The 23,625-nt window shown below is 61.9% G+C and overlaps 2 protein-coding genes across 2 annotated transcripts; both read left to right on the top strand.

Moving 5' to 3' along the window:
• Nucleotides 1–235: 235 nt before the first annotated feature.
• On the top strand, nucleotides 236–12,128 carry LOC142077073 (maestro heat-like repeat-containing protein family member 2B). The gene is made up of 22 exons (XM_075139240.1): nucleotides 236–362; nucleotides 888–1,027; nucleotides 2,358–2,480; nucleotides 3,034–3,199; nucleotides 3,590–3,688; nucleotides 4,235–4,386; nucleotides 4,700–4,843; nucleotides 5,406–5,498; nucleotides 5,987–6,056; nucleotides 6,168–6,281; nucleotides 6,761–6,834; nucleotides 7,163–7,282; nucleotides 7,740–7,847; nucleotides 8,043–8,202; nucleotides 8,602–8,642; nucleotides 8,940–9,081; nucleotides 9,805–9,857; nucleotides 10,260–10,367; nucleotides 10,621–10,740; nucleotides 10,919–11,041; nucleotides 11,872–12,033; nucleotides 12,093–12,128. Exons 1-22 carry the CDS (start codon nucleotides 236–238, stop codon nucleotides 12,126–12,128), a joined length of 2,475 nt encoding a protein of 824 aa, XP_074995341.1.
• Nucleotides 12,129–13,472: 1,344 nt separating this feature from the next.
• On the top strand, nucleotides 13,473–19,749 carry LOC142077072 (maestro heat-like repeat-containing protein family member 2B). Its single transcript, XM_075139239.1, has 10 exons — nucleotides 13,473–13,481; nucleotides 14,280–14,388; nucleotides 15,319–15,416; nucleotides 15,855–16,007; nucleotides 17,427–17,572; nucleotides 17,818–17,980; nucleotides 18,273–18,466; nucleotides 19,078–19,215; nucleotides 19,404–19,515; nucleotides 19,660–19,749. Exons 1-10 carry the CDS (start codon nucleotides 13,473–13,475, stop codon nucleotides 19,747–19,749), a joined length of 1,212 nt encoding a protein of 403 aa, XP_074995340.1.
• Nucleotides 19,750–23,625: the final 3,876 nt, after the last annotated feature.

Raw genomic sequence — 23,625 nt, 5'->3', positions numbered from 1 at the left:
ATCGGGGACAGAGCTGGGAAGGGCTGTCTGGAGAAAGTCTTTGCTAAAACTGTTTGAGGACCACGAGCAAATTCAAGATGGAGAATGGGGAAATCTTGCATTTCTGGGCCTGTGGCGGTCCCCAGGGTGCTGCCATGTCCAGTCCCCGCCCCATGGTGTGTCCCCAGCATGTGTCCCCGTGTCCCCGTGTCACAGTAGCCCTCTGTGGGGTGCCACGCCCCACAGGGGTGTCACAATGGCCGGGGTCTATATCTTGCTCCTGGGGCTGGTGCTGCCCCAGTTTCTCGCGGTTTTTGCCCGGAGAGAGCAGTGCATCGATCCGGGAGATCCTGCGGCCATGAGGAGGATGAGAGCGCTCAGAGGTGAGGGGCTGGCGGGAGGTTGGGGGCTGATGCCTGTTGGAGGCAGTGTCCACCCCAGCCGGGTGCTGGGGGCTGCGTCCCCATCACCTCTCATCCTGCTGCCAGGCACCTCTGAGAGGGCTCTGGCTCCATCCTCTCCCTGCCCTCCGCGGGGCAGCTGGGGACCGCTCAGAGACAACCTGGCCCGGCCGGCTCTTGTTGGGGCTGCCCAGCCGCAGCCCCCCTGGCCTCTCCTCGCAGAGCCCCATGTCCATCCCCTGCCCAGCTCAGGGCCCCCGCGCTGGACTCGCTGCAGCGCGTTGCTGCCCTTCTGTCACTGGGGAGCCCAGAATGGGCCCAGTCCCCCAAAGTGGTCTTCCCACTGCTGCAGTGAGGGGAAGACTCCCTCCCCTCATCCCACTGACTGCCCTCTTGCCAGTGCAGTCCAGCACAGGCTGTTAGTGCTGGGGGAGGCTGGGGAGATCCTCACCCCTCCCTGGTGCGAAGCCCCGCAGCCAGCAAAACCGTTTATTTCTTTTCTTCCAGCTCTCTGCCCATGCCTGGGTTCCCAGTCCAGACCCGCGCGTTCTGAGGACAGAGGCGGGGCAACGGGGACTGTCCCTGCAGCCGTCACTACCTTTGCGGCTGTCGGGACTTCTCTGCTAAAGCGGCTGCAAGACAATGAGGTGAGGCGGGGGGGTGAGGGCTCCCCTCCATGCCGCTGGCTTCCCTGGGTGCTGCGGCAGAACGGCACCTCTGCCCTCCTGCAGGCGCTTTGTCCCCCAGCGCCGATCCTGCCGCTCAAGCTGGACTAATGCCACTGCTCCCCGCTCCTTTCCCCAGGAGCTCGCAGCACTCTCCTGGGCAAGGCAAAGCCTCTGGCATAAATCCCAGCATCTCCCAGCGCCTTTGCCCAAGTGCCCGAGGCCCCTCCTTAGCTTTGGTTTGGGAACTGTCCCATCACCGGGGCTCCTGCCTGTGCCCCAAGGTGCAGGGTGCTCGTGGCTTCCCCTCCTCAGGGCCTGGTCTTGTTCCCACACCTTCCCCTTTGTCACGGTCCATCTGGATCTCTCAAATTTACAGGACAACGTACTCTGTAATTGTAATTGAAACTTTATTTCATGAGCTCATTAAGAAATACAATAAACAAACACGACAAACAGGGGTTCAATCGCCTTTTGCCCAGACTAGTCTGTGACGTGAATTCACTTCTTTGCCAGTCAAGTCATAAGGTTTCGTAACTTACAACCCGTAGCTCTTAATATCGTGCACCTATGAGCAAAAAAAGAATTAGTTAGCTAGCCGATGAGGGGAGGGCCCATCCTGCCTCCTCCGTCACGGTGCGGGCGTCCCCTGTATCACACCGGGAAGCACGAAAGCCTCAGCAGTTGAGCTGCTGTTGGATCCGCTTCAAAAGTTTTCTGAGTAAGCTGATGTTTTAAACCCTCCAGCTTGGAGGTTTGGTCTCTACCATTTCCATAAGTTAGTGGATCCTAAGGTTTCTGAGGAAACTGCCAGACAAAAGATGATGCTGCCGCAGACAGCAATCTGCAGTGATAATGGCTGCATCATGGCCCTGCAGCTCTTTCTGGCCACCTGCCCTGCCTACGTGGGGCTCTTGCTTTGACCTAATGGCACTGCTCCCAGCACACATCAGGCCTTCGCATGAGCTGGGTTAGCCAAAATCTAGGCAGGAGTTGAGTGAACAGTCACACCCTTCCTCGCCTGGCACTTTCCCTCTGACCTCCGCCGTCTCCCGTCCTCGGGAGTGACTTCCGAGGCTCCCGCACGGCCTTTTACCCTGGCGGAGTCGATCTCCCTGTCTGGCTCTCTGCTGATGTCAGAGGTGCCGCGGAAGATCTTGCTGTTCCCCGTGGCTGTCCTGACCGATGCCTGCAGCTCGTACCTCGTGCCCGTGTCACACAGATGATTTGGGGGGCAGCAGGTCTCTCTCGTGGCTCCCTGGGAATGAGGGCAGAGCAAGTCCCATCACTCCCCTTCGTGGTCTGTCCCCAGGGTGACCGAGTGGAGACATACCGGGAGCTGGAGAGCGTCTTGCAGGGAGACGACGGCTGCTTGACGAGCGGTGTCGTGAACCGCCTGATAGCGGAGGCGTCCAGGGACATGCGAGCAGCCCAGGTGAGCTTGTTCTCTTTCAAGGCCACCAAAGCAGCCTGCCTCTGGCCCTGGTTTTTGGGGAAATAGAGAGTGGCGCAGAGATGTTCCTCGGTTATTCAGACCCAGCGGAGGTCCTAAGGGAGAGGCTCTGGGGACTCGTCATTACAGGGAATTGGGAGAGGGGACGCAGAGAGCTCTGCAGAGAAGTGGACTCGGGGCTGTTCCTAACTGAGCGAGAGCTGGGTTCAAGCTCAAGGTTATTTCTCCTGCCTTGAGGAGGAGCCATGGGAACCCACCAGCCCCACGGAGAGGTCCCAGGGGGGTGTCGAGCCTGCGACAGTTTGTTCCTGGCATCTCCATGGAGAGGGGCCAGCAGCACAGGGTTGTGCCGGGGAAAAGCCTCCCTCGTCTCGCCGGGGAGCTGCTCGCCTATCCCAGGGTACAAGAGGCGGCAGCTGCCCGGCCCCGAGCACAACTGTCCCGAGGGGTCTCGCAGAGGAGACGGGGTCATTCAGCCTGTCCGAGTGCCTCAGCCGTTTTTCTTGGGAGTGTTTAACCTGTGACGCTTTTGCAGGGTGTGACAGGTGATGTGAAGACGGCCGCTAGCGACGTCCTGGTGGCGCTGGCCCGCTCCCACTTCCACTTCGTCATGTCCGAGCTCCAGAGCCACCTGAAGGCCATGGGGAAGGTCCCTGATGAGATTGTGCTCCTCACCGTGGGCAAAATGGCCCGCAGCTACGGTACGGTACTGGTTTGGGTAGGGGTCTGTGCTAATGGGGAGAGGGGATGCTCCCCCTCCCTAAGTGCTCTGTGTTGAACGGGGGGGCTATGGAGTTGCTGTGCCTCCTTGCTCCGTGCCAGGGCCGGCTGGCAGCTCTGCCTTACCAGCCCGATCCCAGTTTCTGAAGGGTGGGAACCCGTTGGAGACAAAGCCGTGGGGTCTCTGCCCCCCACTGTCCTCCCCATTTCTCCAGAGGGCTTCCTGTGTCCCCCTTGGGGAGGGCAGCCCTCCCCACGCCCTCTGGCATGTCGTGCATGGCCCAGCAGCCCCAGCCCTGCCAGGGACGGACCCCAGTCTCCCACGTCTCTCACTGACCCTCTCGGTCCCTCTGTCCCTGCCTGCTCTGCAGCTCTGCGGTGCATCCCCTTTGTGGGAATGACGCTGCTCGCCCTGCGCGCCGTGCTGAGCCGGGTGGGGAGTGGCCGGATCCTGCGCGCCGTCTGCAGCGGTGAGTGTCGGCTCCTTGGCCGGGGTCCCAGGGGCCGGGGCTGTGGGGGCCTTCGATGCCTCCATGTGACCTCAGAGGGAACGTGGTGGGTGTCAGCCCGCAGTGAGGTCAGGCCTCGATGATCCCAAACTGCTGTGAGTGTGTAGAAGAGAGGGGGAAGCCCGGGAGGTTTCCGCGCGGCGAGGAATTCCCGGGTCCCTTCCCACGGCTTCTGTTCCCCTGCTTTCCTCTGGGCTTGAAATGCCTGCTCTGAAAGGGCGTGTGTGTGGGAAGGGAAGGGGTGGGGAGGGGAGGGGCTGCAGTGAGAAATGCTGGAGGGGAACAGGCCATTGAGGAGGAGAAGGTGTGATGGGGAGGAGGAGAGAAACAGCGAGGTGTTTGAATCCAGACGCCTCAAGAGCACACATTGCCCTCAGATCCAGATCTGGTCCTGGGCTGAGCCCTGCCAAGCCGGGGACTGTCCTCAAAGCAGGCTTGGGTGAGGGTGCAAGGTACCATCCCTGCTGCAGACTCTCACATGCTCCCTTTTCCTTTCTCCTGGTGCAGTTCTGGAGCAATGGTCCAAAGGAGTCAATACCTACTTTGGCAACCAGGAGCAATGCCCCTTCCCTCGCAAGGGGGTAGCACAGTTCTGTGAAGCCATTTACCCGGTCTTCTGCTATGCGGTGGCAAATTGGCTGGACTGCAAGGAGGAAGAGGTGAGAAGTGCTGCTTTCCACACCTGGGGCTGCAGCAGAGATCTCCGTCTGTGCCCAGTGGGGTGCGAGCAGAGGGGTGAGGGGAGGGGTCTCCGTGACGGGAAACAGCCGAGTCCTGGGGCCTTTCTGCAGGGAGGGCTGGGGTACCAGCTTGGGGAAATGCTCTCTCTCCTCTGGAGTGAGCCCTTCTCCTGCAGGGCAGAAGGGAGAGGGAAACCCCTCCCAGCGGGAAGGGCAGACTGGTGTCCAGGGGGTGCTGAGCGCTAGGCAGACCTTCGGCCCTCCAAGCAGCGCCTCTCCCTTCCCTCTTCAGGACAAGCAGGCTGTCCTCGGGGCAGTGGCTGCCATGATGGAGGTCCTTCTGCATGAGGAGCAGCACCGAGAGCATGCCTGGGAGCAGGTCTTCTGGCTCCTGCACCAATATCAGGAGATCCGAGACACCTCCCGGGTCACCAAGGTGAGGTCACCAAGGCGCAGGGCCTGGCATGGCTGCTGGGGTGGGTCTGTGCGAGTGCCAGGGGGAGCTGGGGAGCTGTGGGGTGCCAGGAGGAGCTGGGAAGCCCTTAGAGGAGAACAGGGAGAGCAGAGGAGGCCTGAAGCTTCCCGGGCTCTTCGGGCAAGAAAAGAGAAACGCGAGGCGGGGCAGGAGGGAGGCAAGAGTCCCTGGGGCTCATCTTCTCAGGAAGGCAGGCATTGCCCCCTCCCTGGGGCTCTGTGTGCGGGAAGAGCTTTGCCCTAATGCCCAGGGCCGTGTCCAGCCCCGTCCATGAGGGGCGAGGTCTGATGAGTGGGAAGTGCCGGGAAACTGAGTTGTCAACCGCGGGCTCTGTTCAGAGGAAGGAGACCCTCCTGATGTTGCTCTGAGGGGAGGGCAATCCAGGAGTCCCATGCAGGAGGGTTTAGGGTTTTCCCTGGGAGCTGGTGTTAGGGACTCCCCTTATCCCAGATGTGCTGGATTTTCCTTTCCCAAGTGCCTTTAGGTGCCTTTAGCCTCTTCTTCCTCCCCCGTTCTCTTGTAGAGCCTAAGTTATGTCTTGGACGTGCTGGAGGGAGTTCAGACCCCAATCCCACAGGGCACGGCTCTTGCCATCAGCACCGCTGTGCATCGCCAGGTAAGGGGAGCCTGCGCCCTGCTGCCAGCCTAATTGCCATGGAGGGGAAAGACCTGCCAGCTGGCAGGGCAGGGCAGGGCAGGGCAGGGCGTCCCTCCACCGGGACCTTCCTGCAGGCCAGGAGCACACCAGGATTTGTGATCCAGGTGCCACCTTAAGGCTGCAGGAAGCCTGATCCGGGCTGTTTGGAACGGGCCCGAGGGGCAGCCCTGTTCCCACAGCAATTTCCCTCTCGGCCAAGTCGCAGGAGGACTCTGGCGTGCTGGCACCCTAAGGGCAGCCTTTTGACACTGTCAGCCTCAGCTCCTGGGCAGCCTGGGCTGCTGCAAACCTCTGTGTGTGCCCAGGGCCATCGTTGGGTGGGCTGGGTTTTGGCTGTGGGTCCCGTGCCCAGGGAGCTCAGGGAGAGGGGAGCAGAGAGCACCGTTTCTTTTCAGTCCCTCTCAACGCTGATGTAGCTTTCTCTAAAACGCACCTTGTTCCCACAGCTCTCCGATGTGACCAAGGAGCCTGGCCCGGCCCATAGGGCAGTGCTGTCCCGCTGCATCGTGCTGCAGGGTAAGGAGAGGAGACTGGGCGATGCCCCGCCGTGCCGTGGCAGCTCTCTCCCTGTCCTTGGTGGTCAGGAGCAGCTGCCTGCTAATGCAGAATGCGATTTCTTCCCCACAGCACGAATGTGCCCCGCGGAGACGGTCGTGTTTCTGCGCTCCCAGCTGAGCAGTGGGAGCGAGGCCGGTCGCGTGGCAGCCCTGGGCCTGCTGGGAGCGCTGGCCCACTCTGACGGTCAGTGCCCGGACCAGGGACACGAGGCAGGGGTTGGGGCTGCTGGGCTGAGAGCAGGAACGGGCTGAAAGTGGTGCACCTGCACCCAAAAGGAGCTGCAAAGAGCAGGTCCCCCAGCTGAGCTGACACCCCACAACAGGGATTGAGCTCTCCCCCGGCAGTTAGAAATGGCGGCACCCCAGGGACGATGATCCAAGCTCAGTAACACAGACAGGCTGGTGGGCGGGCGGGTGGGCTGGTTTGCACAGGAGCTGCTTGTACCCATGCTGTTTGTGTCATCCTCTGTGTTACCACATTACCATGGCTTTCAGTCCCTATAAAATAGCTGCGCCTCTGTGGCTACGCCACTGCCTCCTGTGAAGTCAGAGTCAGGCCCCACTTTTCTGTCCCGTTGGTGTGCGAAAAACTTGGAAGCTTCAAGGGATCCCTTCTGCCATCAGGGCTTTGCCTCAACGCACACCTCTCCATATCTCTTCCAGCACCTGAGACGAGAGAGAAGCTGCCCCAGGTGGTGGAGGCCGTGCAGTCGGTGTGCAACCACCCGAGTGCCCAGGTGAGCTGGTTTGGGAAGGGACAGTGCCGCCAGGGGAGGCAGAGAAACCCGTTCCCTTGGGGCAGAGCTGGGGTGCCTGGGGAAGCGCCGGCACGTTGCCCAGGCAGTGGGTGATGGCTCCTCCCCGGGGAGAGCTGGCAGAGTGGAGCAGGGAGGTCGCTGTGCTCCGTGGGGCAAGTGCCTGTCCAGCTTGGTGCTGACGCCGGGAGCAAAAGCTTCTGCCGTGCCCTTGTCATCTCTCCACGAGCCACAAAGGCTGCCCCCAAGCAAAGGCAGCTTCCCTTTGGGCCTTGAACAGGAGGAACGTAACCGCACTCTCCCCTGGCAGGTGCGGAGGGCGGTTCTGGAGTTCATCAGGGAGCTGCTCAGCTCCGGCTCCCAGAGCTGCTGGGCATGGGATGTGGTGGGGCACATCTTCATCGAGTTCAGCCGGACCTCGGGCAGACTGGTAAGGGCAGAGCAGGACACCCAGGGCTTTGACCAGTGCCTGGACTGTGCTGAGAGCTCCTGCAGGTGTCCTTGGCCATGGAGAGCTCCACGCTGCAGGGCCATCAGCGCTGGCACTGCCATTGGAGCGGCCTCCAAATGGCTCTTCCTTGTGGGTTCCTTGGCACCGCGCACAGCCCTGCTGAAGGGCAAGTTCCTCACCTCTGCTTTGGTGTCATGACAGCAGCATTTGGGCCCTGGGGTACTGTGCAGACAGGCAGCGGCGCTCTCTGCTCCCAGGCTTCCCAGTCCTTCCCAGGGTCCGGGACCTGGTCCTCAAGCTGGGTCCGACTGTCCTTGTCCTCCTTCAGGAGGTCAGTGCTGCCGGGAGGCTGGCACAGGAGCACTGGTGAGTCGTGCCTGAGCCTCGTCGGTCAGGAGCTGAGAGTAACGGGGGTTTTGCCAACTCTGTCTTACAGGTGGCAGGAGGCCTTTTTGCCTGGGAAACGCAGGAGGATGGAGCTCTTCGAGCCCTGTGCATGGACATCCTGGGCTCGCTGGATGTCTCTCTGAGAGGGATGACCAAAGTGAGTTGCCCTCTGCCCTGCTACTGTGGCTACTTCTTGCCTTCAGGACATTTTTCCTCATGCTCCCCCATGCCCTGAACCTCTCCCCTCACGTGTGCTGAAGCACCCAAGGCTCAGGGAAACGCAGACCATGCTTTTTGTCTTTGAGCTGAGTGGAAATGCCAATGTGGCGAATTGCCCGGTTCTTCTCTGCAGCTCCTGTGGCCGAGGCTGCTGCAGTATGTGGTGCCAGCCCAGTACAGCGGCATGCTGATCCCGCTCTCCCGCTGCCTCCGAGCCCTAGTTGAGAGACGGGAGAGAGCAGGGTGCAAGGAAGAAGAGGAGGAGCCGGATGCCATGGACTCCCAGGAGCGAGGTAGGAGCCCCAGAGAGTGCTGCTGGGTTTGGCCGGGCGTCGGGCCAGTCCATGTCTCCCTGCGCCCCACCAGACCTGAGCAGGAGCCAAAAGGAAAACCAAAGGGCAGAGTCAGGCTCTGCTGCTGGATATGGGAGGCTCTGCCCTGCATTGCCCCTTGCCCGGTGCAGGGGCACAGCTCTCCTGCTCGCAGCACTCTCCTGGTGAGCCAGGGCTCATTCCTGGCCATGCTGGAGCTGCCTTCATCTCATGCTGGGCAGCCCTGGGGAGCCCCCCCGGGCCAGCGCTGTGGCAGCACAGCTGCCCTCAGCCCTCAGCCTTGTGCGGGGCATCGGAGGTGCAAAGGGCAGGGCATGGCGGGGGCTCGTTGGCTCACCCAGCCTTCCTTCCTCCCCGCAGCCCAGCTGCCGGCGCCCCAGGTCCTGTTTGTTCGACTGCTGGTGAGTAGTGGGGCCCTGGGGAAAGGGCTTTTCTGGCCAGGGGTGGTGGGAGAGCCCAGGGCAGAGATGCTGCTGAGGCCAGCGCCGGGAGCCCCTGAGGAGGAGGCGGCATGCCCGAGCCTGCCCGAGCCTATCGGGGATCCCACTCCTTTCTCGGGGCTGGCAGCTCCCCGGGTGAAGCCATCGGCTGCCTGCTGCTGGCCGAGTGGCACCGAGCTCCCTCCCTCCCTCTCTCCCTCCCGGGAGAAGCTGTGGCTCTGGCAGCAGGAGCGACCCTTCTCTCCTGCCCTTGCCTAGGTGGTGGCGGCGGCTCCTAACGCGAGCAGCGAACGCGCAGCCGCTGCCTTGCAGCTGCTGCAGGCGCTCCACGGCAGGATCCACAGAGCCTTGGGGGCGGCGTGGGCGACCGAGATCCCGCTCGTGCTGCAGTACCTGGAAGGTAAAGAGCAAGTGGGGAGGGAGGGGCTGGCGGGGAGGGAGGGGGGGCAGGAAAATGCAGCTTCCCAGCGTGAGAGAGGAAGAATTGTCCCCAGTTGCCCAGCGCTTGCTCTGCTGCCTTTCCCCTTCCAGGGAGCCAGCACTGAGGCTGGGGCAGCCGTCCCCTGGCATCAATTCGGCCCAGGGGATGGACGGGGCCGTTGATGTCCCCTTGGATGGCAGGCCTTGGTGGCACCCCCATGTCCTGCCCGGACGGTGTTTGGGGGAGGGACAGGACTGGTGCTCCTGGAGCGGGTGCAGCCCCTGGCTTTGGAGGACCAAGTCCCCAGGCCAGGCCAGGTTTGCAGCAGCCGTCCTTGGCAATAGCCAGGGAGAAGGGCTGCAAACGGGCAGAATGCGGTGGGTCATTAAGGAGAAAATGTGTGTTGCTGGTGCGTGCTGTGACTCAGTGGTCGGAGTTGTGCTGGGAGCTGCAGTCAAGCGGTGGGGATCAGCTGCGGTCAGTGCGTCCTTCCCCAGCTTGAATCAGTGGCTCTGAGAAACGCCCCTGGGATCCCTCCCGTGTCTTTGGCCTCGCGAGGGCTTTGGCGTGGGTGCTTGTAGGCCTTTTCTAGGCTGATGGCCTGGGACTTTTGGGAGGTCTGACTGCAGAGGAGACCACTGGGCTCTTCTTTGGTCTGAGGTTAAACAGCAGCGAGAGCTTTTGCTTCCTCTTGCTTTCTAGGAAGAACCGAGAGCTCCCTGGACTCTGCAGAGTGGGAGCACCGTGTGCTTAAGGTACAGCATCCTTGCGGGGGGGTTCACAAATAAAGGGGGAGAAGAGGGAGCAGACAAAGTTGTGGGAGGAAGCTCGGGGCTGCCTGTGCAGGCACCAGGAGGTGGGGGCACCTCCTGAGCACCCCGTACATCCCCCCGGAGTAGGTGCCTGCCCGCTCAGAGGAGCTGCTGTCTGCACGGCTGATGGCTAATGCCCTCTAACGCTGTGGCACGCACCTTAGCGCTGCCGCCTCCTCTACGTCCGCCGTGCCGGGGGGTCTCGCCGGAGGTGTTAGGAGAAGAGGGAGGCTGGTGAAAGAGGGTTGGGTGGGGCGGGGGAAGAGACTGCCGTTCCCAGCAGCTCCTGGAAAGGGGCCTGGCCGAGGGCAGGGCAACACTCGCTTCCTCTCCTGTTCACCCCAGTTCCTGCGAGCGTCGCTGGAGCCCATTGAGGACAAGGCCTGGACCGTGGGCCTGAGCCGGGAGCTGAGCCAGCAGCTGGGCAGCTCTGCCCCCGGCTCCTGGGAGAAGGTGTGTCTCCTGCCCTGCGCTGGGGCTGGGACCGGCGCCGGTGCTCTGCCCACGCAGGCGGTTTTCATTGCTTCCCCTTCCCTCAGGCTCCCCCAAAAGGAGCTTCGCTTGGGGTTGCCCCAGCGACTGGCTACAGCCTGGCACCACGGCCGGCCTTGCCCGCTCCCAGGGGCAGTCGGGTCCGCCTGGGGCCAGCCCTCTCCTGACAGGTCGGGCTGTGACCGCATCTCGGGCTCGGCCTCTTCTCTTTCAGCTTTTCCTGTACAAGGCTCTTGGGACGGCGCTGGCAGCTTGTCGGGACCTCAGGCACGTCCAAGGGCAGGTGCTGAGGTTCCTCCAGGAGACCAACCCTGTGGAGCTGTCTGAGGCCCAGGTGACGTGACGCTCACGTCCTGGGCATCCCCTGCTGTTCCTGGGGAGAGGGAGGGCTGCTGGCCCTGCTCCAGACTTCCTTGATTTCCCCCTTTCTGCAACGTCCTGCCTGGCTGTTGTTGCTGGCCACGTCTGAGTGCCTGGGCTGGAGCTGACTCCCCGTTTCTCTGTGGTTGCAGGGGATGATTTCTGTTGTGTCCCACGCTGCCGAGAACCACTTCCACCTGGTCTTGGACGCGGCGACTATGTTCTCTGACGCTTTCACCAGAGCCTGGTTCCGTCAGACTTCCACGGGCCGGAAGGTAAAGGATCCAGGGTTTTGCTGTCTGGCTTTCCTTTTTTGGCCTTATTTCCACTGCTACACCTGCGGCAGCCAAACCGTGGCAGCCGTCTTTAGATTAACCCTCTTGTAAGAGTTACGTGAAGCCTGTGTGTCAGAGGGGACATCCTGGCACTGGGGCCCCTGAGGTGTCTTTGGAAAGGACAGGGTTTGACACCTTGTGGATGAGAGCCACCCAGCCGGGGCAGCTGCAGCGGTTGCTTGCTTGCAGCCACGTTGCTCCTGACTTAACTTCAGCAGGAGCTGGCGACAAGGTGGGGTGGGCACGGTGCAACACTCTGCCCCTTCCTGAAAGCTGGGGGCCGGGAGCAGGAGCCTGGTGAGGTCTCGCTGGCTCTGCTCCCCCCCGGGGGCTGTGGGGAAGCCTTTCTGGGCAGGGCCGGGCCCTGCAGAGAGAGCGGTGCAGCCTGGCCTGGGGAGGTGAGCAGGCTGGGCTCCTCTGCACCGCTGACCCGCGCAGGCTGCGCGACTTTGAGCAGCACCATGGCAGGCTATGTCAGATACCTTTCCACAGAAAGGTTCCAGACAGCTCCCCGACCTCTCAAATCAGTGGTAAAACTGCCAGCAGCGTGTGCGATGCTGGCTGCACCTCCTCCCCATCCCCACGTGAGAACCCAAGCTGCGGGATGGAAACAGCTCCCGTCCCCGGAGCTCGCAGCTCGAGGAGCGGCTTGGGGAGCTGCTGGAAGGTGCCCAGGGAAACAAGGAGCTGGTGAGGGTGGGGGCAGGGCCTGCCACAGGAGCCCGCAGGAGCCCTGGGGCTGACGTCTCGGGGCATCTCTGTCGACACAGGTACAGCGGCGGCGGAAGATGGAGAGAGCCCAGGCTGTTTGCGCTGCTCTCATGCGCACCTACAGCGGCATTGCGCTGCGTGCCCCCAAGGAGCAGCTGCTCACCCGCGTGGACAAAGAAATCGTGGGCAACATCCTGCAGCTCTTCAGAACCCAAGAGAGGGTAAGAGCACGGGGCGCACAGGGCAGGGATGCCTGGGTGCCCCAGCTCCAGCCTCTCAGGGCTGGGGTGTCCCGAGATGGACGGTCTCTTTCTAAAGATCCCCAAGGAGGGGTTGTCCTCAATGTCCAGACCCAACCGCCCATGGGTTCCCCCTGCCCATGCTCCTCTTCCACCTCTCAGCCCTCCAAAGAGTTCACGGGGTGCTTTGCTCTCTCTGGCTCTCTGGCCTCAGAACTTGCAGCTCAAGCTCGCCCTGGTGCAGAGCATCACCGAGGTCAGCTGTGCCATCCAGGCTGTGGGCGACTGCGGCAGCTTTGAGCTGTCGTTAAAGCAGGAGGCGACGTGGACCCTGCTGGTGAGTGCCCGTAGCCGGGGCAGTCGCACAGGGGAGTTTTGGGCTGCGCCATCAGACGGGTTTCCCCAGAGGCACGACGGTCTCGCAGCTTCATGCGAGCTCCTGGAGCTGTCCCCCGCGTGGGTGGGGCCCACGGGTGCTGGTGCTGGGTGGCTGTGGCTGGGGAGCAGGGTGAGGAACCCTGCGGTGCCTTTGGGGATCTGTGGGGGTGACAGGGCAGTGTCTGCCCAGGCCTGGCAGCAGAGCCTGTCCCCGGGGGAGGTGGGAGGCCTGTCCCGTGTCCCTGCCCTCTGCCAACTCTGCGCTTGTCTCTCTGGGACTTGCAGGACTGGATAAAGGGGGAGCCCTGGGACTCCGTGGTGTACGGAGTGTTTCAGGTCCTGGAGGAGTTGAGGTGAGGTCTGTTCCCCGGGCGCTGGGGACTCCCGGTGTGCCCCATCCCAGCTGGTTGGGGCAGCCCCAGTGGCCTCGAGCATGGGGCCGGGAGCTGCTGGGGCTGTGGAGTGGGAGGGTGTTCCCCATTTCGGGTGTCTCCCAAAGGAAGGGAGCCCCAGGGGTTCCTTAACCTGGGGGTGGGGGGTTGCCGCTGCCTGGGAGGAGGCAGGAATTGCTGGAGCTGAAGGCAGTGCTCGCTGGCATGGGCTGGGGGTGTTGCATTTGGGGCCCTCGATTAGGAGGAACCCAGCTGTGGTTTGAGCCACTCTGGAGAGGGCTAGTAAATGCCCTTTCTGTTTTCTCTTCTTTGTCCTCTGGCCAGCAAGCTGAGGCCACCTCTGAGCAGGGAGGAACATCGCAACCTGCTGGCGGTGTGCTGCCAGAGTGTCTTGTCCTATCCGTCCAAGGAGCGGATGGACAAGGGAAGGAAGACAGTGAGGGCAACTGTGAACATGCAGGTACCCACCGGCAGTGCCTGCCCGCCTCTGGGTCAGGATCCCACCTCGGTGCACCCTGGCAGCCCCCATGATGAAGAACCTCATCTCTCCTTTCCTGCTTTCAGCTTCTGCACAGGAGAGGCATGGAAGACCTGGGCCGTCTGATAGCAACGCTTCTGGAGGCAGAGAAGACCTCTGCCTGCTTTGACGACATGGTCCATGTGAGTAGGCATGGGGCAACAGGGAAAGCGTGGCGGGGGCAGAGAATCGAGGCCTTAGCGGGTGAATAGCAGGTGGATACCTTTCCTGTGGGAAAGTGGGGCTTTGGCTGCTCGCTCCGAGTCTGTGCGTCTGGCTGGGGCCAGGGGCTGAGCTGGGGAACAGGAGCACCCAGCCACTGCAGCCTCAGGACAGGCAGAGAAGTGGGCCCTGCCGGAGGGAAAGCCAGGAGCCAGCCCCGAGCTGGGCGAGAGCAGCCTGGGGGAAGGCTGGAGTGGGGAGACGCCGGCAGGGAAGCAACACCTGGCTCAGGGCAGAGGCGGTTGGAGAGAGTGAGGCGGCGGAGGCAGCAGGGCCAGTGCTCGGTAGGGCCGGGGGCCGTGCCGGGAGGGGCCAGAGAAGGAGGGAGAGGGAGAGGGATCTCGGGGAGAGAAAGATACCTGTTGCGAGAGAGATGCACCCTGCCTCAGGTCCTGAAGGGCTGGCTCACCTCAGCCGAAGAATGGAAGCAGGAGAGAGCCCTGCGGGTTTGCGCCCATGTGCTGGGAGCTTGCAAAGAGCGATTTGAGCTCATGGTGAGTAGGGACCCGCCGCATGCCCTGGTGCCCCCTTCCCACCATTCATGGCCCCGGAAGGGAGCCCTGCCCAACTGGGTGCTGGGTTTCGGGGCTCCTGGGATTATGGGGCAGCCCTTCTGCCTGCCCCTCTGCCTGGTCGCTGCTCAGGGAGCAGGATGGGCAGTAGAGGCGAGCGGGTGCTGTGGCTGCCTGCGACCCTTTTCCTGCTGCTCTCCCCTGCAGAGAGGACGTCCTTGCAAGCAGTTTGGCTGCCTGGTGGGACTGCTGGGGACTCTGAGCAGCGACCGCCAGGAGGCATGGGTCTGCCTCGACTACCTTCTCCAAATGCAAGGTGAGGAGCGCGGGCGCTTCCCAGCCTTGCTCAGCCTGATCCTCCTTCCCTTCCTGGCCTGGCGCCAGCGGGGTCCCAGGTCCCCGGGAGGGAGGGGGGAGGCAACGTGCTCGGCTGGTTTTGTGCCCCCACCCTGTTAACCCTCTGCCTCCCTGGCCATCTCAGGAAGGATCCCTGGGAGAGGGTCGCTGAGTCCCACCTCCCTGGGGCATGTGTGAGGCTGAGTGGTCAGGGCCATCCCCCACTGCTGTCTGAGAGCAGCGCGTTGTCACCAATGCTGGGGGCTGTTCCACTCCACGTCTGTCCCCCTCCACGTTAGAGAGATAGAGGGTGGTCAGACAACTCGCTTGGATGAGGTCCCTGACATTTCGGAGGGTGCCTTCCCCTCGCTCCCTGCCTTGAGCCTGGAGAGAGGGGCAGCTACCCAGGCAGTCTCCGAACTCATCCCTGCCAGGGAAGACATCTCCTGCCGAGCACAAGAGAGGAAACCAATCCGCTGCCCAGAGCAAACTGGGCAGGGAGGAGAGATCTGAGCTGCAGGCCCGGAGCGTGCTGCAAAGGGTTGTGTTCAAACCCTCTCCTCTTCAGGCAGCAGGGTCTGCCTGTGCTGAGGAAGTCACGGGGAGGCTTCCTGCCTCCCAGAGATGAGGGTGGCCTGTGCGGGAATAGCGGACGCAGCTGCTGGGAGCAGAGGCTGCTGAAACCCTGAAGCCCCAGCAAACGGTTCAGGAAGGAAGAGGGCTCTTTCCAGCCCGTCATTTGTCAGCCATTTATCGGGCTCAGGAAGTCCTGCTGCACCGAGCTCCGGAGGGCCCTGGCTTTCCCTGTGGCCTTCACTGCCACCACTTGGGTTCTCCTTTACTGGTATCTGGGGCCAGAGGTTGGGTTTCTGTAGACGTGACTCCTCTTTTCTCCTGGTGTTTGTTCCAGACAAGACCGTGAAGGCAGATGAGAGCAGGTGCCTTTGTGAGGAGCTGAACAACCCAGGCACGAAGACTCAGATGGAGACCTGTACCAAAATAGGAAAGGTAACTGGCCCCAAAACAGCAGGGTGGGGCCCAGCTCCGGGGCTCCTGCACGCCTCCCTGCTCCCCTCCAGTCTCTCGCTGTCTCCAGAGCAAGCTGTCCAGGACGGCTGTTGTTAGCAAGTAGCAGGAGGCTTTGAGACAAGGCTGTCGTTTAGGCACGCTGGAGCAGATACCATGGTGTGTGCGTTTGTGCGCGTGTGTGTGTGTGAGTGCTCTTGTCAGAATACAGATTTGGTAGGTGAGCAAACAGCATGGGGGAGGCACTTCCAAATCGCTTAACTGCATCAGATGTAAACACCACTGCATGCACAGCAGGAGGGACAAGTGATTGCCCCCTCCCTGACTGCCAAACTAACAGTCCCGTCAAGTTTCCTTTCCTTTCTGAATTGCTGGAGCAGAGCTGTGACGCGGTCTCTCCTGTTCCTGACTTCTCTCCAGGCTGTTTGCAAATGCATCCCTCCAGCACAGGCTACGGACTTTCTGACTGCCGTCCTGGACAGCTTGCTGCGTGTCACACCCAGACGTGCAAGAGCAGTGTGGAAGTGGGTGTTCGTCTTCCTGGTGGAATGCAGAAAGGAAATACTCCAGGAGGTAAAGGAGACCTTTTTTTCCATTTGACTTTGCCTTTTCTCCTGTTGGCTGTTGCACTACACCCTGTGCAGTTGGCATGGGCTCAAGAAACGCCGCCTGTGTGCCGAGCCGAGGGGCTACTGATGGTCTGAGTCATGCGTTAGCACCTGCTGCCGGCTTCTGCTCCAGCTGGTGACAAGGATATGGGCACTTCTTGTCCAAAGTCTCACATTGGTCCAGGTCCTTCCCATGAATGAGGTGCCAACCTTGCCGTTCCTCCCCTTCCTCCGTGGGTCACTGTCAGTCCTCCCTGCCCTGGGACCCGCTTCGCCCTGCTCTTTCTTCACTGGTCCCCAATTCCCTCTACTCTGAGATTTGCTGGGCACGTGAGGTTTTCCACAGGTTGGATACTTGTTCATTGCTCTCCTTGCTTTCCCCGACTGCGGTGTTACCCAGCCTGCGAGGTGCCCTTCCTTTAGCCACCAGTTGCTGCCTGTTTGTAGCCTGGGAGCCTCTGGCCTCATGCTCTGCCTGCCCTTTCAAGGCTCCTCTTCTCCTCCGCTCGCGCTCTGCTGCGCTCCACTTGGGCTCTAGGGCCACCAGCAGCTCGCTCGGCCCAGACCAACCCTGTGGCTGTCCGCCGCTGGCAGAGGTCGGTCACAGTGATGGCAACCACGGGTGGCAGCCCACAGGATCGCACCCAGCTGAGCTAAAGCTCACCCAGCTGTTAGGCTGCTGCTGTTAGGGCCAGGGCAGGGCGTCCCTGTGCCGTCCCTGCAGAGCCCACGGCCGCTCCGGGCCGCGGGAGCGCCGCATCCGTGGGCCGCGGGGTCACCCCTTGCTGCTTCCCCAGGCGCAGAGCAGGTTGTGGCTGCACCAGGGGCCAGAGGTAGGCAGCCGTGGGAGAAGCTGGGGTCTTCCACGGGATGAGGGACCTGGCTGCCTCCTTGTCCTTATCGTGGCCACGGCTTGTAGCTTCGAGAGAAGGCCCTCTGTGTGAGAAAGGGGTTGGCGCTTTGGGAAAGGAGGGTAGAGGCAAGGAAAAGTGTCCCCGGAGAAGTGGGTTCCTCTGGAAGGAGTCACGTGCCCTTGCACAGGCCCTGCAAGGCATCTTCAGGGTCTCGAAGAGCGTGTTTGGTCTTGCTCCTGCATCGCTACAGACACGTGGGGAGAGCTGGGTGTGAAAGTGCTGGGTGTGAAAGGTGTCCGTGTTTTCTGTGTGCACACAGGGCACGCAGCTGCTCATACGGCTGGGCCAGGCACATGCAGGGACTGAGGCTCCGCGTGCGTGTGCGTGCGTGCGTGTGCGTGCGTGCGTTCGTGCACACAATTGCCAAGAGCACACTCGGCTCCAGCCGTGAGCCAGGGTCAGGCAGGGTGGAACCTGCAGGAGGGGTAAAGGATGCACCGAGCCCTTCTTTCTCCTCTTCTTCCATTCAGGTGCCGAAAATCCTGAACACCCTTTGCGCCTACATGCAGCAGAGCACCCACAGGCCCTTCCTGCTCCGTGCGGTGTTTCTCCTTGCCCGCTTTCACCGGGAGCCCGTGATCAGCAGTCTCCTCCAGAAAGGCCTGCTCATGGACAGGTACGTACACTGCCCACTCCCCCACCACAGTCGAACAGAGACCCCACAGCTTGCTCGTACTGGGGGGTCCAGTTGAGAAGCAGGTCTTTTTCTTCTGCCTGAACAGTCTTGAGCGTTGCAAGACTGCGTGCTCGTGTCTCTGCTGTGCGTGGGGCGTTGTAAGCCCCGCTGCAGATGAGGAGGTTTGAGGGCAGTGCAGGGCTGCGAGGATACGGGCTCGGGGGTGAACGTCTGTTCCCTTGCAGTGACACGGTGGAGCTGTGGAGGAGCCTGGGGAGAAGCATCCTTGGGATTCAGGTCCTGAGGTGCTTAGTGGAGAAACTAAACAGAGCAGGAAACAACCGCCGGGGAACTGACTCCTCCGCTTGTGAGCAGCACAACCGTCAGACTGCTCTGGAGACTCTGACGGTACGTGGAACAGCAGACACGTTTCTGCAGCTTTCATCTGCTTTCTAACCCATGCTTGGTCGCGAGGGAATCGGGTGCCCTTTGCGGATGCCCGTGGAGACTCCCAGGGCGCTGTGCTGGGCCGGCCTCAAGGAGTGTGGGGAGCCAGGACGGTTTTGTGCTCCTGAGCCACAAGGCTGTCGCAGAAGTGACAACTGCAGACAGTAACCCCCCGCCCCAGGCAGGTGGGGGAACCAGGCGGTGGGAAGCGGCCTTGCCTGAACAGGTGGTTCTTGGTCGTGTTTCTCTGCAGATCACCCGTGCCATCTCGGAGGTGGTGCTTTCCCTGGGGAGCACGGAGGAGCTCAGGCAACTGCTTCCCCACCTCCTTCCCAGCCTCCTGAGGTGGGCCAGTGAAACGCTGGGCGAGGAGAGGCTGCTGTCCCCCACGAGCAGCTGGAGACAACTGTTCCTCGAGGGCTGGGTGCTTGAGGAGAAGCCGTGCAGGTAAGGAGCCGAAGGGCCGGATGGAGGGGCTGGCTTCATTTCCCCTCGCCAAAGCACGTGGCTTTGTGGGGCTGAGGGAGTGCTTCACCTGCCCTGCTTCCTAGACGTGGAAACCGGTCATCATGGTTGGTTTTACTTCTGTTCGTTCCTGGAGAAACTCCAGCTCCCGGGCGGGAAGGTCTTACGCAGCTCGTACTGCGGGCGGCTGTCATCTTGCCTCCTGCATACCCTTGCATGCACAATAGCATTGCGCTCCCGCAGTGGACCCCCGCAGGGAGCAGTGGCTCTCGTGGGCACCGGTGTCGTTCTTTGCAAAATGCTGGTGGGAAGAGGTATTAGGTGTTGCCTTGGTAAGTATCTAGCATGGAGTCAGTCTAGGGGCGTGGGTTTTCTTCTGCTTCAGCGGGTTTGGGGCATGACGAAAACGCCAGTGTTGCTATCTGCAGCCTTGAAGGCTGTGAAGCATCATTTCAGGGGTATTTAGCTCTGCTAAAGATAAGTCTTCCCTAAGGTGCTGCGATTTGAGATTTCTTTGGGTTTGTGGTGGTGTTATTTGGATTTGGTTTGTTTTGTTTGTGTTTGTTTATGTTGTGTTCTGTTTCTTCTGCCAGGATTTTCCTTTCAGCTATAGAGTTGGTGCTAGGGAAATGCGTGGCGCAGAAATGGATGCAGCTGCTCTTGAATCGGGCGGTGTGGGCTCGCCTGGAAGACCCCCTGGCTCACCCTGAGGGGGTGTGTCTGCTGAGCGGGTAAGAGCCGCAGGGATGCATCTGGTTGCCTCCCTGGGAAAAGGCTGCTGGGACCCTTCCGGCGTTCCTGGGAAGCGGTTCTGAGCTAAAGAACAGTGTCTGCATCGGAGCAAGGGAATTTTGGAGACCTGGCCTGTGGCCTTCCTGGGTAACTAACTGTGTGTCCCTGACTTGTGTCCCCTGCGCAGCGTCCTGCTCCGTGCTGGGCTCGTCTCCCCCTGCCTGGTGAAGAACCTCTTGCCGTGGCTGGATTCCTGCTCGGTTAAGCTGCGGGTGACGGCTGCAGCTTTCTTTGCTGAGGTAAGGTGGGGGTGGGGAAGGAGGGGTTCGAGGGGTTTTACTGAGATGCTGCCGCTTGGGACGTCTAGCTCACTAGACTCACTAGCGCGAGTGGCAGAGGAGCGAGATTCTGCCATCCAAACGAGCGTCTGTCTTCAAACCCAGCTGGAAAGGGCGGAGCGCGAACTGAAAGCCGTGAAAGAAACAGCAGCAGAAGTCAACAGCTGGAGAAGGAACATGAGGAGACGAAGTTAATGCTCCAGAGGAAAGAGGGGAAGGCGGCTGTTGGCAGAGGGCTCAGGCAGAAGTACACAGGGAGCAGGAAGAAACCCCGCAACTGTGGATTCGTCCCCTCTGACCTTGTTGAAGGACTTTCAGATGAGGGTTGACCTGGTGACACCGGAGTCTCTCCAGAGACAAGTGATTGGCAGCAGGACACAGCTGATGTCTGCCCTGTCTTCCTGGATCTTCTCATTAAATCTTTTGTTAACGATCTCTCTGCGTAGTCTCGCTCTCTCTCCTGGGTGTATGAGAACTGAAAGGACTGGGTGCCAGCTACTGGGGGGCTGTTGTGGGTGGACTGGGTGCCAGCTACTGGGGGGCTGGTGTGGGTGGACTGGGTGCCAGTTACTGGGGGGCTGGTGTGGGTGGACTGGGTGCCAGCTACTGCAGCCAGCCAGGGGGTGTAGGCACCACGCACCCCCGATTTGTGGTGCCAGCTACTGGTGTGGGTCCCAGTGCAGCTACTGGAGTGAGTGGGGGGTCCCAGTGCAGCGAGTGGAGTGAGTGGGGGGTCTCAGTGCAGCGAGTGGAGTGAGTGGGGGGTCCCAGTGCAGCTACTGGAGTGAGTGGGGGATCTCAGTGCAGCTAGTGGAGTGAGTGGGGGGTCCCAGTGCAGCGAGTGGAGTGAGTGGGGGGTCCCAGTGCAGCGAGTGGAGTGAGTGGGGGGTCCCAGTGCAGCTAGTGGAGTGAGTGGGGGTCCCAGTGCAGCGAGTGGAGTGAGTGGGGGTCCCAGTGCAGCGAGTGGAGTGAGTGGGGGGTCCCAGTGCAGCTAGTGGAGTGAGTGGGGGGTCCCAGTGCAGCTAGTGGAGTGAGTGGGGGTCCCAGTGCAGCTAGTGGAGTGAGTGGGGGGTCCCAGTGCAGCTAGTGGAGTGAGTGGGGGGTCTCAGTGCAGGTACTGGAGTGAGTGGGGGATCTCAGTGCAGCGAGTGGAGTGAGTGGGGGGTCCCTGTGCAGCTAGTGGAGTGAGTGGGGGGTCCCAGTGCAGCGAGTGGAGTGAGTGGGGGGTCTCAGTGCAGCGAGTGGAGTGAGTGAGGGGTCCCAGTGCAGCTAGTGGAGTGAGTGGGGGTTCCCAGTGCAGCGAGTGGAGTGAGTGGGGGTCCCAGTGCAGCGAGTGGAGTGAGTGGGGTGTCCCAGTGCAGCAAGTGGAGTGAGTGGGGGGTCCCAGTGCAGCGAGTGGAGTGAGTCGGGGTCCCAGTGCAGCGAGTGGAGTGAGTGGGGGGTCCCAGTGCAGCTAGTGGAGTGAGTGGGGGGTCCCAGTGCAGCTAGTGGAGTGAGTGGGGGGTCTCAGTGCAGCGAGTGGAGTGAGTGGGGGGTCACAGTGCAGCTAGTGGAGTGGGGGGGGGGTCACAGTGCAGCGAGTGGAGTGAGTGGGGGGTCCCAGTGCAGCTAGTGGAGGGAGTGGGGGGTCTCAGTGCAGCGAGTGAATGGGGGGTCCCAGTGCAGCTAGTGGAGGGAGTGGGGGGTCACAGTGCAGCGAGTGGAGTGAGTGGGGGTCCCAGTGCAGCCAGTGGAGTGAGTGGGGGGTCCCAGTGCAGCTAGTGGAGTGAGTGGGGGGTCCCAGTTCAGCTAGTGGAGTGAGTGGGGGGTCTTAGTGCAGCTAGTGGAGTGAGTGGGGGGTCCCAGTGCAGCCAGTGGAGTGAGTGGGGGGTCCCAGTGCAGCTAATGGAGTGAGTGGGGGTCCCAGTGCAGCTAGTGGAGTGAGTGGGGGGTCCCAGTGCAGCGAGTGGAGTGAGTGGGGGGTCCCAGTGCAGCTAGTGGAGTAAGTGGGGGGTCCCAGTGCAGCGAGTGGAGTGAGTGGGGGGTCCCAGTGCAGCCAGTGGAGTGAGTGGGGGGTCTCAGTGCAGCGAGTGGAGTGAGTGGGGGGTCACAGTGCAGCTAGTGGAGTGAGTGGGGGGTCCCAGTGCAGCCAGTGGAGTGAGTGGGGGGTCCCAGTGCAGCTAATGGAGTGAGTGGGGGTCCCAGTGCAGCTAGTGGAGTGAGTGGGGGTTCCCAGTGCAGCGAGTGGAGTGAGTGGGGGGTCCCAGTGCAGCTAGTGGAGTAAGTGGGGGGTCCCAGTGCAGCGAGTGGAGTGAGTGGGGGGTCCCAGTGCAGCCAGTGGAGTGAGTGGGGGGTCTCAGTGCAGCGAGTGGAGTGAGTGGGGGGTCCCAGTGCAGCTAGTGGAGTGAGTGGGGGGTCCCAGTGCGGCTAGTGGAGTAAGTGGGGGGTCCCAGTGCAGCGAGTGGAGTGAGTGGGGGGTCCCAGTGCAGCTAGTGGAGTAAGTGGGGGGTCCCAGTGCAGCGAGTGGAGTAAGTGGGGGGTCCCAGTGCAGCGAGTGGAGTGAGTGGGGGGTCCCTGTGCAGCTAGTGGAGTGAGTGGGGGGTCCCAGTGCAGCTAGTGGAGTGAGTGGGGGGTCCCAGTGCAGCGAGTGGAGTGAGTGGGGGGTCCCTGTGCAGCGAGTGGAGTGAGTGGGGGGTCCCAGTGCAGCTAGTGGAGTGAGTGGGGGTCCCAGTGCAGCGAGTGGAGTGAGTGGGGGGTCCCAGTGCAGCTAGTGGAGTGAGTGGGGGTTCCCAGTGCAGCTAATGGAGTGAGTGGGGGTCTCAGTGCAGCCAGTGGAGTGAGTGGGGGGTCTCAGTGCAGCGAGTGGAGTGAGTGAGGGGTCCCAGTGCAGCGAGTGGAGTGAGTGGGGGGTCCCAGTGCAGCAAGTGGAGTGAGTCGGGGTCCCAGTGCAGCGAGTGGAGTGAGTGGGGGGTCCCAGTGCAGCTAGTGGAGTGAGTGGGGGGTCCCAGTGCAGCGAGTGGAGTGAGTCGGGGTCCCAGTGCAGCGAGTGGAGTGAGTGGGGGGTCCCAGTGCAGCTAGTGGAGTGAGTGGGGGGTCCCAGTGCAGCTAGTGCAGGGAGTGGGGGGTCTCAGTGCAGCTAGTGGAGGGAGTGGGGGGTCACAGTGCAGCGAGTGGAGTGAGTGGGGGTCCCAGTGCAGCCAGTGGAGTGAGTGGGGGGTCCCAGTGCAGCTAGTGGAGTGAGTGGGGGGTCCCAGTTCAGCTAGTGGAGTGAGTGGGGGGTCTTAGTGCAGCTAGTGGAGTGAGTGGGGGGTCCCAGTGCAGCCAGTGGAGTGAGTGGTGGGTCCCAGTGCAGCTAATGGAGTGAGTGGGGGTCCCAGTGCAGCTAGTGGAGTGAGTGGGGGTTCCCAGTGCAGCGAGTGGAGTGAGTGGGGGGTCACAGTGCAGCTAGTGGAGTGAGTGGGGGGTCCCAGTGCAGCCAGTGGAGTGAGTGGGGGGTCCCAGTGCAGCTAATGGAGTGAGTGGGGGTCCCAGTGCAGCTAGTGGAGTGAGTGGGGGTTCCCAGTGCAGCTCGTGGAGTAAGTGGGGGGTCCCAGTGCAGCGAGTGGAGTGAGTGGGGGGTCCCAGTGCAGCTAGTGGAGTAAGTGGGGGGTCCCAGTGCAGCGAGTGGAGTGAGTGGGGGGTCCCAGTGCAGCCAGTGGAGTGAGTGGGGGGTCTCAGTGCAGCGAGTGGAGTGAGTGGGGGGTCCCAGTGCAGCTAGTGGAGTGAGTGGGGGGTCCCAGTGCGGCTAGTGGAGTAAGTGGGGGGTCCCAGTGCAGCTAGTGGAGTAAGTGGGGGGTCCCAGTGCAGCGAGTGGAGTGAGTGGGGGGTCCCAGTGCAGCTAGTGGAGTAAGTGGGGGGTCCCAGTGCAGCGAGTGGAGTGAGTGGGGGTCCCAGTGCAGCGAGTGGAGTGAGTGGGGGGTACCAGTGCAGCGAGTGGAGTGAGTGGGGGGTCCCAGTGCAGCTAGTGGAGTGAGTGGGGGGTCACAGTGCAGCGAGTGGAGTGAGTGGGGGGTCCCAGTGCAGCTAGTGGAGTGAGTGGGGGTCCCAGTGCAG

Source organism: Calonectris borealis, unplaced genomic scaffold (assembly GCF_964195595.1).
Source record: "Calonectris borealis unplaced genomic scaffold, bCalBor7.hap1.2 HAP1_SCAFFOLD_141, whole genome shotgun sequence".
Classification (NCBI taxonomy): domain Eukaryota; kingdom Metazoa; phylum Chordata; class Aves; order Procellariiformes; family Procellariidae; genus Calonectris; species Calonectris borealis.
The sequence above is the reverse complement of the archived record's forward strand: the minus strand, read 5'-3'. Positions and strand labels throughout refer to the sequence as shown.

Bases quoted from the DNA above. Each gene is read 5' to 3' on its own strand.
- LOC142077073 (XM_075139240.1), top strand. From the start codon at position 236: ATGGCCGGGGTCTATATCTTGCTCCTGGGGCTGGTGCTGCCCCAGTTT. The intron at 2,481-3,033 runs GTGAGCTTGTTC...ACGCTTTTGCAG, and splicing joins GGGACATGCGAGCAGCCCAG to GGTGTGACAGGTGATGTGAA. The intron at 7,283-7,739 runs GTAAGGGCAGAG...TCTGTCTTACAG, and splicing joins GCCGGACCTCGGGCAGACTG to GTGGCAGGAGGCCTTTTTGC.
- LOC142077072 (XM_075139239.1), top strand. The intron at 14,389-15,318 runs GTGAGGAGCGCG...TGTTTGTTCCAG, and splicing joins CTACCTTCTCCAAATGCAAG to ACAAGACCGTGAAGGCAGAT. The intron at 19,216-19,403 runs GTAAGAGCCGCA...TCCCCTGCGCAG, and splicing joins GGGGTGTGTCTGCTGAGCGG to CGTCCTGCTCCGTGCTGGGC.